At 39.6% G+C, this 14315-nt stretch overlaps 2 protein-coding genes across 6 annotated transcripts in view; both read left to right on the top strand.

Annotated features, from left to right (window-relative positions):
* PLEKHH2 (pleckstrin homology, MyTH4 and FERM domain containing H2) overlaps nucleotides 1-3636 on the top strand; it is a 113554-nt gene extending 109918 nt beyond the window's left edge. For all 3 annotated transcript variants that reach the window (XM_045980248.1, XM_045980249.1, XM_045980247.1), the window contains 2 exons: nucleotides 408-545; nucleotides 1527-3636. In XM_045980248.1, coding sequence (XP_045836204.1) covers nucleotides 408-545; nucleotides 1527-1712 — 324 coding nt within the window. In that variant the 3' untranslated portion in view covers nucleotides 1713-3636. The remainder of the gene's footprint in view (nucleotides 1-407; nucleotides 546-1526) is intronic.
* Nucleotides 3637-7536: 3900 nt separating this feature from the next.
* DYNC2LI1 (dynein cytoplasmic 2 light intermediate chain 1) overlaps nucleotides 7537-14315 on the top strand; it is a 46076-nt gene continuing 39297 nt past the window's right edge. For all 3 annotated transcript variants that reach the window (XM_045980260.1, XM_045980259.1, XM_045980258.1), the window contains exons 1-2: nucleotides 7537-7639; nucleotides 9559-9676. In XM_045980260.1, coding sequence (XP_045836216.1) covers nucleotides 7632-7639; nucleotides 9559-9676 — 126 coding nt within the window. In that variant the 5' untranslated portion in view covers nucleotides 7537-7631. The remainder of the gene's footprint in view (nucleotides 7640-9558; nucleotides 9677-14315) is intronic.

Below are 14315 nucleotides of genomic sequence, written 5' to 3'. Positions count from 1 at the left end.
GATACATATGGAGAGAGATCTTAAATGGCACATACAAAGTATTAACAGGGATTTTCCACTGGATGTTGGGATATGGGTGCTTTTATTTTCTTTTTGTATTTTCTGTTTTTTTCCACAGTGAGTTGTTAGTATCAGAATCAAACTGTATTCTAATTACAAAGGTAAATGATGGCTACATAAAACTAGTACATTACTATCTATTTTGAATCATAAGATTTTATATTAGAAAATAATTTTTATTATATATCATTAATAACAGCATTTTTCTTTTTTAGCAAAGTGTAGATAGCCCTTAATGTTACATTAGTTTCATTAATATCAGCATTTTAATGGAAATGTTATTAATCATTTCTCATCTTTCTTTGAAAGGAAAAGTATATGATATTAACTTTTTCTTCTCTTTGAAGAGGTTAATAGTCAGCTATGTGTACAAGAGTCTAATGACCTTTGGAGGTCATCAAGATGATTTTATGATAGTAATTAACAATACACATTCAAAGGACAAACCAACAGAGAAGTTACTTTTTGCCATGGCAAAACCCAAGGTGAGTAGAAGTCTTTCTACTAACTTTTTGATACTAGTTTTTTCCATGCTAAAACATGTATGTGCAAAAACTAAGTTGCAGATGGGAAAACAGATTTACTTATAGTCAAACAGTTCTAGGTCCAAATTCTGGCTTACCTCATCTTGCTAAGCTTTGGTTTCTTCACCTAAAAAATTATATGAAGCTACCTACTTTTTTTTTGGCTTAAGAATCTAATGCTGCAATTGTTAAATCCTGTAGCCCAGTGCCTGGTATACAGAAAGTTCAAAGTAAATGGTCTTCATGTAAATTGTTGTCAGGTGCTCTATACGTATTATCTTATTTACGTGTAATAATTCATGTTATAGACTTCTTAGTGAGAAGAGTAAGGTTTTATAATTAAGATGTTACTTGTTCTTAGTTTTAATGTCTGTAAGCAAAAACCATAAACACAAGGGCTACATTTTAGTATGTAATTCCAGTTTTAACAAAAAGAATGAGAAACTGAGTTTCCTAAAACTTTGTCTTAAAACTGTCAACTAAAAAAGACTACTTTTTTTTTTTTTTAGAACCAGCCACTTTTTTTAAAATGGCAGACATTCAAGTGAAGGCAGTTACCCAGTAAGCACTGAAGACTGAGACATACTCAGGACTTCATTTAAATAAAAAATTGACATGATGCAGTTTACTTCTTAATTCATTTATACACAGATGTGGCTTTAAAATAATCAATAGACTTACGCTATCATCACATTTTTTAATATTGCCACTAAATTTGATTGTTTTTTAAGACTCATTCTTTTTTTTTTGGTTGATGCAGCCACAAAATATGTCAGTGCCTTGATGGCGCTGAACATGTAAGCACTTCACTGATCTGGAGAGAAGGGAATTCCGGAAGCCTGGGCACTTGCAAATGGGGACCACCTGTGGCCAGCCACTTAATCTTTTGGAAGTGACAAGAACTTCTCTGGAGCACTAACACTTCTATTTTTGTTGTTTTAGATTCTCGAAATCACTCTTTTGATCGCCAGTTACATAAACAACTTCCATCAGCAAAAGGCAACATTTCACCACCTCTCTGCTCCAGCGCTGCTCTCAGCCCAGACACGGGGACCGGAAGCCAGGGCGGTGGGAAGCCAGCCCCTTCTGTCAAGCAGCAGACCGACTAAAGGACCCACTTTACTTTGAAAGCTCAGGAGCCTGAATAGTCACTCCTGTCCTCCGGGCAATGGCTGCATCAGCTGCAAATAAGTTCATTTACACCTGGCGGCATGGCACCCACACACTGGTATTCCAAAGTTTAAAAATGTGTGGGTGTCTTTCATTTGATTCTTAAATAGTCACGTGAATACGACTAATGAAACATAAACACAAAATTTGCCCACATGCTGATTTTCTCTTAGACTACACGGGTTAGAATTCAGTCATTTTTTCCCCACCTCCTTTGTGCCTTGCCAGCAGACACATCTCACAAGATGTTGTTTTTTTTCTGTCTTTAAAAAAATGTTCTGGCAAAGGGAGATTCCAAACTCTCATTTGGCAAACCAGTTGATTATTTGGAAATGCTCACTGCCAAAAAATCAAGTACTGTAATTAAATGTGTGCTTAATTAATGAAATGGGTCTGGAAAGAAGTAGAGCATACTGTGTTAGAAACAGCCGCAGGAGACTGTTTAGGGGTACATTTTTAGAGCAAGTGCAGTAAATCCAGCGCTGTGAATCACGGTGAGAAAATGGGAGTTAGGTAACCAGAACCTCCTGTGTGGTATTAGAAAGTATACGCTGTCACCTTTTCAGATCACTGGAGTGTAAAGTTCAAAACAAGACAGTGATTCCCCACATTCCTTGGCTATTGCTGGAGGGCCCGAGTTCACTGGAATATTGCCCACATTTCATTGCATTTGGTGCTGGGTCATCTTGACCTTACTTTGTTAAATAATATCTTTGAAAGCAAAGACAGTTCTTCCGTTTTGCCCTCACATAGGCCTTTTTCATTATAGTTTTGACATAAATTCTCAAAATATTTTTTAAAAGAAAAGAGAAATCTTCTGTTAAAGGAGGTAAAATTTTAATTGAGAAAGTCTAGAAATGTATTCCTTTCCTAGGTTACATAAGTGGGCAGTTCATTCCAGTATGTGTCAAAACAAAGTAGTTAGTATTCATGTTAAAAATGAAACTGTGATAAGACATGAAAATTATATTGTAAAACTGTTTAATTGCAATAGTAATCATGAGTATACTTAATTTTATTTATGTATAGAATATTTGTATTTATTTTTTGCACATATATTTATCACTTTGTGTGTGGTACTTTTTTAACCAATTTGAAAAAAAAATTAGCTGCTGAATTAATTTGTTGGCAGAGCCTTCATATTTTCTTCCTTGCTGCTTTCACCCTATGGCAATGTACTGTTGTCGCACTAAGCCTTTTGAAAATAATCCCATCTCATATCAGCATCCTTAGAAAGGGCAGAGCCAAGAAGTACAGTGCTCAGCTAAGATTTGGCTTTATTGGCAATGACCAAAAAAAGGTCAAAAAAACCTCATAGAAGTAGATTTCCATTTACTGTTTCCTCTAAATCCTTTGAGCCACAACTATTCACTGAAAAAGCAAGTTGGTATTTTGAGAATAAACTGGCTACCAGTTTGGGATGACTCTCGGGAGTCTTTAGGCTGGGATACAACAGAGTTTCTTGGTTCTCAGAAAACTGTTCAATAATCACGAGCTGGTGAGCCAGAGGCAAGGCACAGCTTACATATGTGTGAGGACTTTATTCTCAGGCAGTAGTTAGTTCACCATCTAGTAAGCACACACCCCTCCAGATCTTCTAATTGGAACAAGTAGTGAAGGCTTAGCTCACATGGTGGTACCTTATACTTGGCATTTATTTTTGATAGAACAGAGATAAAATATTTTGATGGAAAGAAATCAATTTTCTGTAACTGATGATGTGAAAATTTTATTTTCTGGGAAATTGCTTATATAGCCATTTATAAAATTCCAAGTATGTTATTATGATTGGTTACAAGAGAATAATGTTACGTGTTTAATTGTAATATTTGTCTCCTATCATTTTCTTCCCTTTCAATCATAATAAATGATTTACAAAACCCATCTTGAGCATTATCTCTTGAACAATCTTCAAGAAGTACCTGGTGTTTTCATTGTCAAAGCTGAGGTGCACCACTACTGAAAATGGTAGTTATTACTTCCTTCTCTTGCATGCATGCTTTGTCTTCGGTGTTGCTTTGTTTTATCCATGTAAAAGGAAGCCGTTTGGCAAATTGTAATTTTAAGATGCATGTATGCTTGTTGACATATACAATACGTATAAATCATGGGGTTCTCCCATGATTTCATAATAAGTTCCATAAGTAGCTTATTTCATACAGTAGGGTCAATGGACTGTGTTCTAAAAATTTATTTTATATGTTCTGGATTTTTTATGTATGTGTCCTTAAAGTTAAATAGTGTCCTAGCCTGGAAATGAATTTAACTCTCAATTTACAAGAAAAGTTAGTCACCACTTAGAGTCTTTTGTTTGAAATGTGCTTATTAATTGATTGTTTGGAAATTTTTCCCAAAGGAAAAAATAGGTAGTGGCCAGGTTCCTAGAATAATGCACTTACCCAATTGTACTGTAGTATAATTCTGAAGAATTAACCACCACAGATAATCAAATTTTGCTAGACAGAGACTTTAAGTGTTCCTGGGATGCCGAGAACACATTTCACCTGTCCACCTACTCCTAGCCGCCATGGAATTCGGATTCCCCCAGGCAGTCTCTGGGCTGATTGCTGTGGACCAAAGGCTCCAGGAATGTGGCGACTGAGGGAAGGGAAGTGAGGGGCAGGAACTACAAGGTGGAGACGCTTCTCTGCTAACCAGTTCATGGAGAAATGGAATCTCCTCTTGCTTTTCCCTATTCTCTTTTCCCTGAAAGAAGAAAGGGATTTTACTGCTACAGGATTAACTTTAAACTCCAAATGAAGGGGCGCCTGGCTGGCTCCGTTGGTGAAGCATTTGCTTCAGCTCAGGTCATGATCTCAGGATCCTGGGATTCAGCCTGTGTCTCTGCTCAGCAGAGAGTCTGCTTCTCCCTGTCTCTGCTCCTCCCCCCACTCATGCACCCTCACTCTCTGTCAAATAAATAAATAAAATCTTAAAAAAAAAAACCCTGCAAATTAAAGTGCACACATAGATATTTAACATGAAGTAAGACTCATCTTTATCCCAGTGGGACCAAGACTCAGGCTTCTCTTGGCCACTTAAATGGGAAGGTGGGTTCTATAGAGAAGAGACGGATGGACCTGGGCGGAAGCTGGGGTGAAGAGATGAAATACACACTTGCTGTATGCCATAATTTTGCCTATATCAAACACAGTCACAGTGATTCTGGAGGCATATTTATAATCAACGTCAATCTGAAGTCTTCATTGTATCCTTTATAAGTAATTTTAGGTCCAGTAATAGTCAAGAAACAAAAACTTGCTTACTAGGGTAACATCCATTAGCGAGTAATTCCAGAACGAGACACAAACATTCACCACAACGCTTGAATACAGGGTACCTTTCCTTCCAGCACTTTGCTAACAATCTTATCAGTGGGAGGGGTGGGTGAATGGGGGTTGGCATCCCTTTCTGAAGGTAGATTACATTGGTGGCTTTATTAAATCAGACAAATCTTCAAAAGCACAGGTAACAAAGTAAAAAAAAAAAATAGACAAATGGGACAACTCCAAACTTCACAACTTCTGCACATCAAAAGAAACAACAGAGGGATCCTGTAGAATGGAAAAAATAATTGCAAATCATATATCTGATAAAGGGGTTAATATCCAGGATACATAAGGAACTTAACGACAAAACAGCTTCTTCATTCAGCAGAAAACATGACAATTTCCTCCGGAGGGGGAATGACTTAGATTCCCAGTTCCAATTTGAACAATCCCAGAGAAAGGCTCTATTGGGCCCAACGCTGGTGTTTTCTCTGAACCACTTCAAATGCTCGATATGAAGGACACCTGGGCAGCACAGTTGATTAAGCATCCGGCTGTTGATTTTGGCTCAGGTCATGACCTAGGGGTGGTGAGATCAAGCCTGAGTCCAGCTCCATACTGAGCGAGGAGCCTGCTTAAGATTCTTTCAGCCCCCTCCCTCTGCCCCTCCCTTACCTGCCCCTCCCTTACCTGCCCCTCCCCCATGCAGCATGTGTGCCCGCTCTCTCAAAAAATGAAAATTTGAAAAAAGTTCAAAGAGGAGAATGCTTAAATAAATTATGAGAAACCTGTCTAGTGGGATATTATACAGCCATCAAAGTTGGTTTTATGATGGATTTTTAAAAATTGAGATGGAAAACACATGTTAAAATCAGAATGTTGATTAACTCTCCAGTTATTATGAAGACATATGTCTTCAAAATGCACCTAGGTGTTGGAAGGATTTTGTTCCCAAAGATTTTATGTTATGAATGCCTTTTTTCTTTCCTTAAATTTTTTTTTGCTTCTTTGTGTTTCTTTGTTCAAAGTTGCTGATCAGTAGCTTACAACATGATAATAACAAGCACAAAGGACTTACAATATGTCAGGCACACCTAATTCATGTATCACATATATTTATTTCATTTCATATTCATACATTTCCCTTGCTTTACATGATCAGATACTGAGGCTCAGAGATACTGAGTGATTTACCCACTGTGGCAATGAGGCAACTTAGCCAGTGTGGCTGAGTCAGAACAGAAATCTAAGTCCATCTAAAGTCCATCTTCTTGAACATCACACCATTACACCAAGCCAAACGGCAGAAGGGTGTATGGAGAGTATCTCCTTCAATACTCAAGACATCTTGGGCCAGAGAGGCTGGGTCAACTGAACATTCAAAATAGATCAAATGTGGTCTTGCCCTGAAGGTTTCAACAACCCTCTTTGGCATAATTACTTTTTTTTTTTTTTTAAGATTTCACTTATTTATTTGACAGACAGAGATCACAAGCTGGCAGAGAGGCAGGCAGAGAGAGAGGAAGGGAAGCAGCCTCCCTGCTGAGCAGAGAGCCACATGTGGGGCTTGATCCCAGGACCCTGAGATCATGACCTGAGCTGAAGGCAGAGGCTTTAACCCACCCAGGCACCCCAATAATTTCTTATTCTTATGATGTGATTTTTTGGTACCTCTCTATAATAGTAGTGAGCACTGGCTTTCTTTGGGTTATTATATTTAGTTGTGTGCTGGGATCTTGTCTTTCTCTTCATTCCATACTCTGTGTAGCACTTTTGCATATAGTAATAACTCAATCCTTCCTATTGATTCAGAGATAAAGTAAATGAAGTATCATGGAGATGCCTTTGGCTTATTTATTAATAAGTGACGTGCTATTGCAAAAAACCCCAAAACAACTAAAAAAGCAGAAAGTTGGAAAATACTAAAATCACAAATATTCTTTGCCTCTAGTAAATCACTAGAAAACAGCTCCGGAGTTTGTTTCGCCCTCCATTCCCAAAGCATTGCTACTGGGGAGGAAAAAGACACAGAAGAGAGAGCAGACTTCCCTGGCATATAGATGAACTTTTAAAATTTTATTTTATTATTATTATTATTATTTATTTATTTATTTAGATTTTATGTATTTATTTCACAGAGAAACAGCAAGAGAGTGAACACAAGCCGAGGGAGGGAGAGAGAGAAGCAAGCTTCCTGCTGAGCAGGGAGCCAGGATGTGTGGTTGCAGGGCTGGATCCCAAGACTCCGGGATCATGACCCGGGCGAAGGCAGAGGCTTAACGACTGAGCCCCCCAAACGCCCCCCAGTAGAATACTTTCTAAGTAAAAGAACACTTCCAGCCCAGAGCTTTCAGGTTCCAGGTTTGTCAGACAAGTCACCTCATTTTCTCACATAGAGGAGGATGAGGCATTGAGCCAGATTTGAAAAGGAACGCTGAGAACTACATTTCCCATGATGCCCATCTTTCCAACGCAACGCAGCCTGCGACGTCGCTCCCATGGCAACTGACGAGTCCGCACCATCCGGCTGGTCTCAGAGCTCACTGGCGTCTGGGTTTTAAGGTGGCCAGAAACGCTGTGCCCACGACGCTGGCGCGGTCGAGGCACGATGCCCAGGTATTTCCGCAGCTTTGCTTGCCCCCGGCTTCCGCTCCTCTCGAGAGTGTGGCTTTATCCCCTTTCCCAACCCAGCCTGGAAGGGGCAAGGGAGGGAGGGCCGCTCCGCTGGGAGTATATTTAGGGAGAGAACCCAGGCGGGACCGGCCTGTGGAAGAAAATTCTGGATCTTTTCTGCTTGAAACCGCTGTCTAGATGGTCAGGGATCCCTGGGAACTACCCCCTGAGCGTATGGATTCGGTCACAAGCGGGTAGAAAAGTTACCCAGGTGGAAAACCAAGTTTTTTTTAAGATCATTAAACTCCAGTCGTTCACTTACTAAGTAAAAATTTATTGCAGGCCAAGGAATGTTCTAGAAGCAGGGGTTCAGGCTGTGAATTAGACCACAAAGCCACTTCCTCAGGGTTCTCCGTATCTCCCCTCCTGGTGCAGGGGCTCAGGACAACAGTAAATAAGAAAAACTTGAGAAAGCTGTGGGAAAGTGTAAGATGCAGTTTGGGGGGGGGGCTGTAAAATATATTTTAGCTCTTCAGTTCTGTGATGTCAGTTTTAATATCCTTTAGGTCACACTAAATCTTCACTGAACAACTTAATGAGGACTTAGAGGGTTTCTGCGGTCCATCACAGAGCAGGATAAATCTGTTTTTTTCACCTTGTGGATCATGGCCAGATCTCTGTTGAGTTTATGAACCTTAATGAGAAAAATTGTCAGCTTCCTTCCCATCGAGGTATAATTGGTTGCAGTTACAAAGTTATGGTTATAGTTACAAATTTCCACCAGGGGCACCTCCTGCTTTCCTCTCTGCTGGGAGCTTGGAAAACAGATAATCACATTTTGAAAGAATGGTGTGTAAATGAAGAGCAGATAGGTCTGGACTGAGTTCCAGGGGGTTCACCTGTGAAATGAACACATACATTTTAGTGTAAACATTTAGGGACACCTCTATTGGTCTTTTATAGCCCCTTTCTTCATCCCTGTTTCTTGAATAATAATTATGATAAGCTGTCAGTAATTTTAGATAATTATATGTAGGTCAAGCCCTAAATGAAATGAATTAGCACATTTTAACAATCAATCATGACAATCTTATAAGGTTGGTATTCTTCTTTATTGGCATTTTAGAGATGAAAAAACAGAAGTGAGCCTGGGCAAAAGCACAGAAGCTTGCATATATTAGGTGCTCAATAAATATTTGTCAAATTAATAAAGGAATGAAGAATCCACAAAGTTTGGGTAATTTGCCCAAGTTGATATATATACAGAAAGTAGCAGAGTCAGGCTTGGAACACATCAAATCTTGTCTGTATTTTTTTCAGTTTAATACTCCATTTTTCATTTTGGCTTTTAAAAAAAGGGCATAATCTTATTTGTGAAAAAGTACAAATGTTTGTAGAGAGGTGAATAAAAAGATGATTTTCAAAATGTGATTTTAGATTTTTTTTTCTTTCACTATATTTCATGTATTACAACAGGGAATCTTGAGTCAGAAATATAATTTAAAAAGAAAAAAAGAAAAATTTCAGAAAACAAAGATTGTTTGGTGTGCTGGTTTTACATGCTTCCCATTTTCCTGGATGTGAGTGGTTTTCAAGTTATAGATTTCCAGAATTCTTTGTACATTAAGTTACATGCCTGAGAAAGTAACACACACAGCTTTCAACCTTGGCTGGAAGTCCCAAAATAAGGCAGCCTCAAATCCTAGGGACAAAGGCTCGGCTTATCATTTTCAGCTTTCTTCTATGAACCAGGACAAAGAAAATGGCTAATCCTCAGAAGTTTTATCCACTTATTATCCCCCAGGAAATAATGTTGATTTGTTTTATAAATTTAACTGAAATAAAACATCTCTGAGCTTGAAAGTAAATATTGAAAAGTATTCCCTTTGATTCTCTGAATTTTGTTTTTCTGCCTCTCCTAGTGAAACTCTCTGGGAAATTGCAAAAGCCGAAGTGGAAAAACATGGAAGTAGTGGAGGTGAAGGTGATGGGCTTGAAATTGGAGAAAAATCTGTTTTCTTCATTGGCAGTAAAAATGGGGTAATGCATTTCTTTTTCTTACTACCCCCCGCCAAGTATTATGATTTAACAATCAGTGGTAAAATTCATTTTAATACTTTGGTAAAAATTTGGATACTTCAACTCTTTAGCCAGATAACCAGTCTCTGGCCTTCTGGTTACCTTGGAGCTGGTTGTGCCTTGTATGAGGGTGGCCTGTGCATGGGTGAGTGGGAACTGAATTCCAGCCTGGGCACTTCTTTTGTCAGGTGGTGTGCTCCAATCTGGGCCACAGCAGGCTGGAGGAAGGAGCACACATTTCTTTCTTTCTTCCTTTCTTTTTTTTTTTAAGATTTTATTTATTTATTTGACAGAGAGATCACAAGTAGGCAAAGAGGCAGGCAGAGAGAGGGGGAAGCACACTCCCCACTGAGCAGAGAGCCCAGTGCGGGGCTCGATCCCAGGACCTTGGTATCGTGATCTGAGCTGAAGGCAGAGGCTTAACCCACTGAGTCACCCAGGTGCTCCAGGAGCATACCTTTCAAATTAAATTACCCCGCAGAGGATTTCTCTTTCCCCAAAGCATCATAGATGCTAATCCAATGGCCACAGTTTTGGTAACTTGTACAATTGAAACAAACTTATAGATGACAGAAACGTGAACCAGACAGACCATGATACATTTACCCTTCACTTATCCTGACTAGAGTCACAGAAACCGAAGGAAACCTGGAGATACTCTAGTCATCTACTCTGGGGTCCATGGGGTATGTCTTAGGGCCAGTAAACTCTGGATGTGTATGCAGAATTGTGTGTGATTGTGCATCACTGTTGTTTTTTATGGGAGGTAGGTTCTCCCGGCAGCCACTATGAACAGGGGTTGTATACTTCAGGTTTGACTATCTCTAACAATGGAGGCGTTGTCTTCCATAAGGCAGCCTGGTTCCATTTGCCTTATTTGCTAGTTGAGAAGAAAACCTGAGTTTCATTGTAACTTCCAGTGTTGCTAATTCTGACCTGTAGAAGTTAACAAATACTTGGTATTCCTAATTCCAAGGTCCTAATTCCTGGTCCTAATCCCGACTTGAAACAGTAGAGGAATAAGTTTGATTTTTCTTCTGCTTTTTAAATTTTCAGTTCTTTTCAAAATGCCCTTCGAATAATTAATAGCAGCCGCGTTGTCTCCCTGAATGTGTTTCAGCTTTAATATCTTTATTTCTTTTGGTCATGCCTTCTGTGTCATGGTTTCCGTATCAGTCATGGATTTTTCTGTCATAATTTTATTAACTCTCAACTGTCGTTATACTAATGTGTAATTTTCAGGAGGGAACAGAAATTTGGAGGTTTTGCTTCATTGCAGTAGACTGGAAGGGCTGCCAGCGTCTTTGTTCCCAGATGCTACACTCCTGTTATTGTATAGGAAGATTCTAATAATCTCATAACTCTGTTCACTAAGATTGAGCTTGAGATCTGTCTTTCTCATATATGCCGTTTTGTCCTTAATTTTCTTAGATTGGGTCCTTTGTTACAGTCCGTTTGTATTTTTAATTTTATTAAACTGATTCACATGTGTGGTTAAAAAGGCGAATAAAGTAAATTACCAGACCCCTCCACATTGTTCAGGGCCTCTCCTTAAAGCAGCCTTTTTAATATCTTTTACTGTTTTTTAAAAAATAATTTACTTCTTTATTTATGAAATAACTTATAGGCTATTTATAGACAAATGTTAGACACTATCTTGAATTTTTGATAATAGTAGAAGAGGATTTAGTTCTAGGTCTTTTTCTATGTTTTGTTTTGTTTTGTTTTTAAGTAGTCGCTACACCTAACATGGGGGGTTGAACTTAGAGCCTGGAGGTCAAGAGTTGCAAGCTCTACTGACTGAGGTAGCAAGGTGCCCCTAGTTCTTTTTCTCTTAAACGTTCATTTCTGGCCCTCGTCTGCAACATAGTTGTTATTATAATTTAGGGCGAAATCAGTATTCAGTGTGAATTTATTATTTCTAAAACTTGCTTGCTACTGAGCCAAATGGATTACTTTCTCTTTCTCTCTTTCTCTTTGTTTCTTTCCTTCTTCCCTTCCTCCCTTCCTCTCCCCCCCCCCTTTTTTTAAGGCTATATTATTTGACAGAGAGCACAAGCAGGGGGAGCAGCAGGAGAGAGAGAAGCAGGCTCTCAGCTGAGCATGGAGTCCAGGGCAGGGCTCAGTCCCAGGACCCCAGGATCATGACCTGAGCCAACGGCAGATGCTTACTCAACTGAGCCACCCAGGCTCCCCTTTATTTTTTTTTTAATTTTTTATTTTTTTAGATTTTGTTTATTTATTTGAGAGAAGGAGAGAGGATCTTGTAGGGGATGCTGGAGAGAGCATCCCAGGACCCTGAGACCATGACCCAAGCTGAAGTCAGATGCTTAACTGACTAAGCCACCTAGGCACCCCTCCATTTTGGGGGGGTTCTTTTTTTAAGATTTTTTTTTATTAAAGTGCATGTGCACAGTTGGGGGGGGTGCAGCAGAGGAAGAAGAGGAGAGAGACTCTCAAGCCGACTGCACGCCCGGCACAGAGCCCAACTTGGGGCTCAATCTCATAACCCCAAGATCCTGACCTGAACCAAAATCAAGAGTTGGATGCTCAACTAACTGAGCCATCTAGGCACCCCACTTTCTTTTTCTTGAATAACTTTTTCAGAAGTTTAAAAAGGCCTTGTTTTTTTAATTTGCTTAGCTTTTATGTGTGCCTGAGTTTTTATATGCATTAGTTATTTGTTGCTACTTAATAAATTACCCTAAAACGTAGCAGCTTTTAAAATGGCAAACATTATCTCACCTGGTTTATGAGGGCCAGGAGTCCAAGAGCAGCTGAGTTTTGTGTTCTGGCTCAGCGTCTTTCGTGAAGTTGTAGTCAAGATGTCATCTGGGACTAAAGACATGTCACAGCTCAACTGAAGAATAAGTTTCCCGGTTGTTGATATGGTTGTGGCAAGAGGCCTGAGTTCCTTGATGGCCATAGGCCACATTTTAGTTCTTCACATATACACCTCTCCATAGGGCTGCTTACAACCTGGTGGCTTGCTTCCCCCAGAGCAAGAGATCCAAAAAAGAGCAGGTGCCCGGGATAGAAGCCGCAGCCTTTTATAACCTAATCTCGGAACTGACATGCCATCACTCTGTCATGGCTGTTGATCACAAAGACAAACTCCAGTACGGTGTGAGGGACCACACCTGGGTGTGAATACCAGCAAAGGGGATCGTTCAGGACCATCCTTGAAGCTGGCTCCCCAGCTGTGTGCTGCTAATTCTTTCCACAATCCCCAACAGGCATTCAGTATAATCTTCATCTAGACCATTGTATCAGATCATCCAAAAGTTCCCATTTCCACCCAGAGTCCTGCCACCTTTGGACCCACTGTGCTAGTCTGTGCCATGGCTCACAGGAGTGGCTACATAGCTACCATCCTGCGCCATCGTCTTGGAAATTCCCTTTGCCTCTTTCTTGAGTTGGAACTTTAGTTTCCTGGATCCTGTGTCTTGCCTGTTCTTGGTTTACTCACTTATCTTCATGGAGCACATTCTTTTGTCGTTTCCTGGGAAAGCATTACATGGGAAGTAAAATTTATGAGACCCTGTATGTCTAAAAATTCCTTTATTTTCCCTCACTCTGGGTTGAATGTCTATCTGGGTATAGAATCCTACATTAGAGAAGTTCCTTAACCTCTTTCTGATCCTACTTTCCATTTGAGTCTGGATTGTTTCCTTTGGGAGGGACGGAAAACTGAATTCAAACTGATATAGGCCCTCTTTTGAATAGTTGGTATCGGTATCCTCTTCACCATTAGACTTTACCTGTATTCCTCCGTGATGTGTACACGAGATCTCATATATTAATTCATTTCATATGGTCAGGCAACAGTCTGCCATCATAACATTAAATCTGTTTTGCTCTTTATTTTCATTCAACTCAATTTCATTCAATTCCTTCTTGCATGTTTATGAATTTCCGTATAAATACACAAAGTGGTGCTGTATTTCCTTTCCCCTTTTGGCTCTCTTTATCCCTTTACACCATATATTGCACTCGTAAGTCTCATGCCGCAAGTTTTGGTAATTCATGTGAGGTTGTTTTTCTTCTTTGTGATAATACTGCACTTATTACTCCCCACACTGTTGTGTATCTGTAGCTATAGAATTCTCTCCAGGCTTTGTCTCAGCTGTTTTCACTTGTGAATTACTTGGACCCTCTTCCATTATTGTCCTAAAGTTTTTCTTAATGTGATACCTAATGACATCTCAGTTTATTTGGACTTTTTTGTCTCATTCTCTCCACTCTGATTTAGATTATCAATCTCTAGTCGTGGTCTTATCATCCTCTTGACATAGGTTTCTTCTCTTATCAAGTGATAAATCACTCAGTACCTTAGGGTATGGCCCAGAAAACTTAGTCATTAACTAGCCTTTTACTTCCCAGAGCTTCTGTTCTCATCCCATGCCTCATCTTCTAGATAGAAGAAAAGTGGGAAGGAAATGACTTGACTTGTAAATTTTCCTTTCTCCAGTTTTCCACAGTGTATCATCTGGTTGTGAGACGATGCTTCCCAGCATTCCTTAAGAAATAGCAGATACTAGTTACAGTCTTGCACATACATCTTACTGGCCACGGCACCCTTTTCTACTGAGCCTGAAGA

This window comes from Meles meles, chromosome 16 (assembly GCF_922984935.1).
Source record: "Meles meles chromosome 16, mMelMel3.1 paternal haplotype, whole genome shotgun sequence".
NCBI lineage: Eukaryota > Metazoa > Chordata > Mammalia > Carnivora > Mustelidae > Meles > Meles meles.
This window is presented reverse-complemented; position numbering and strand designations above follow the sequence as displayed.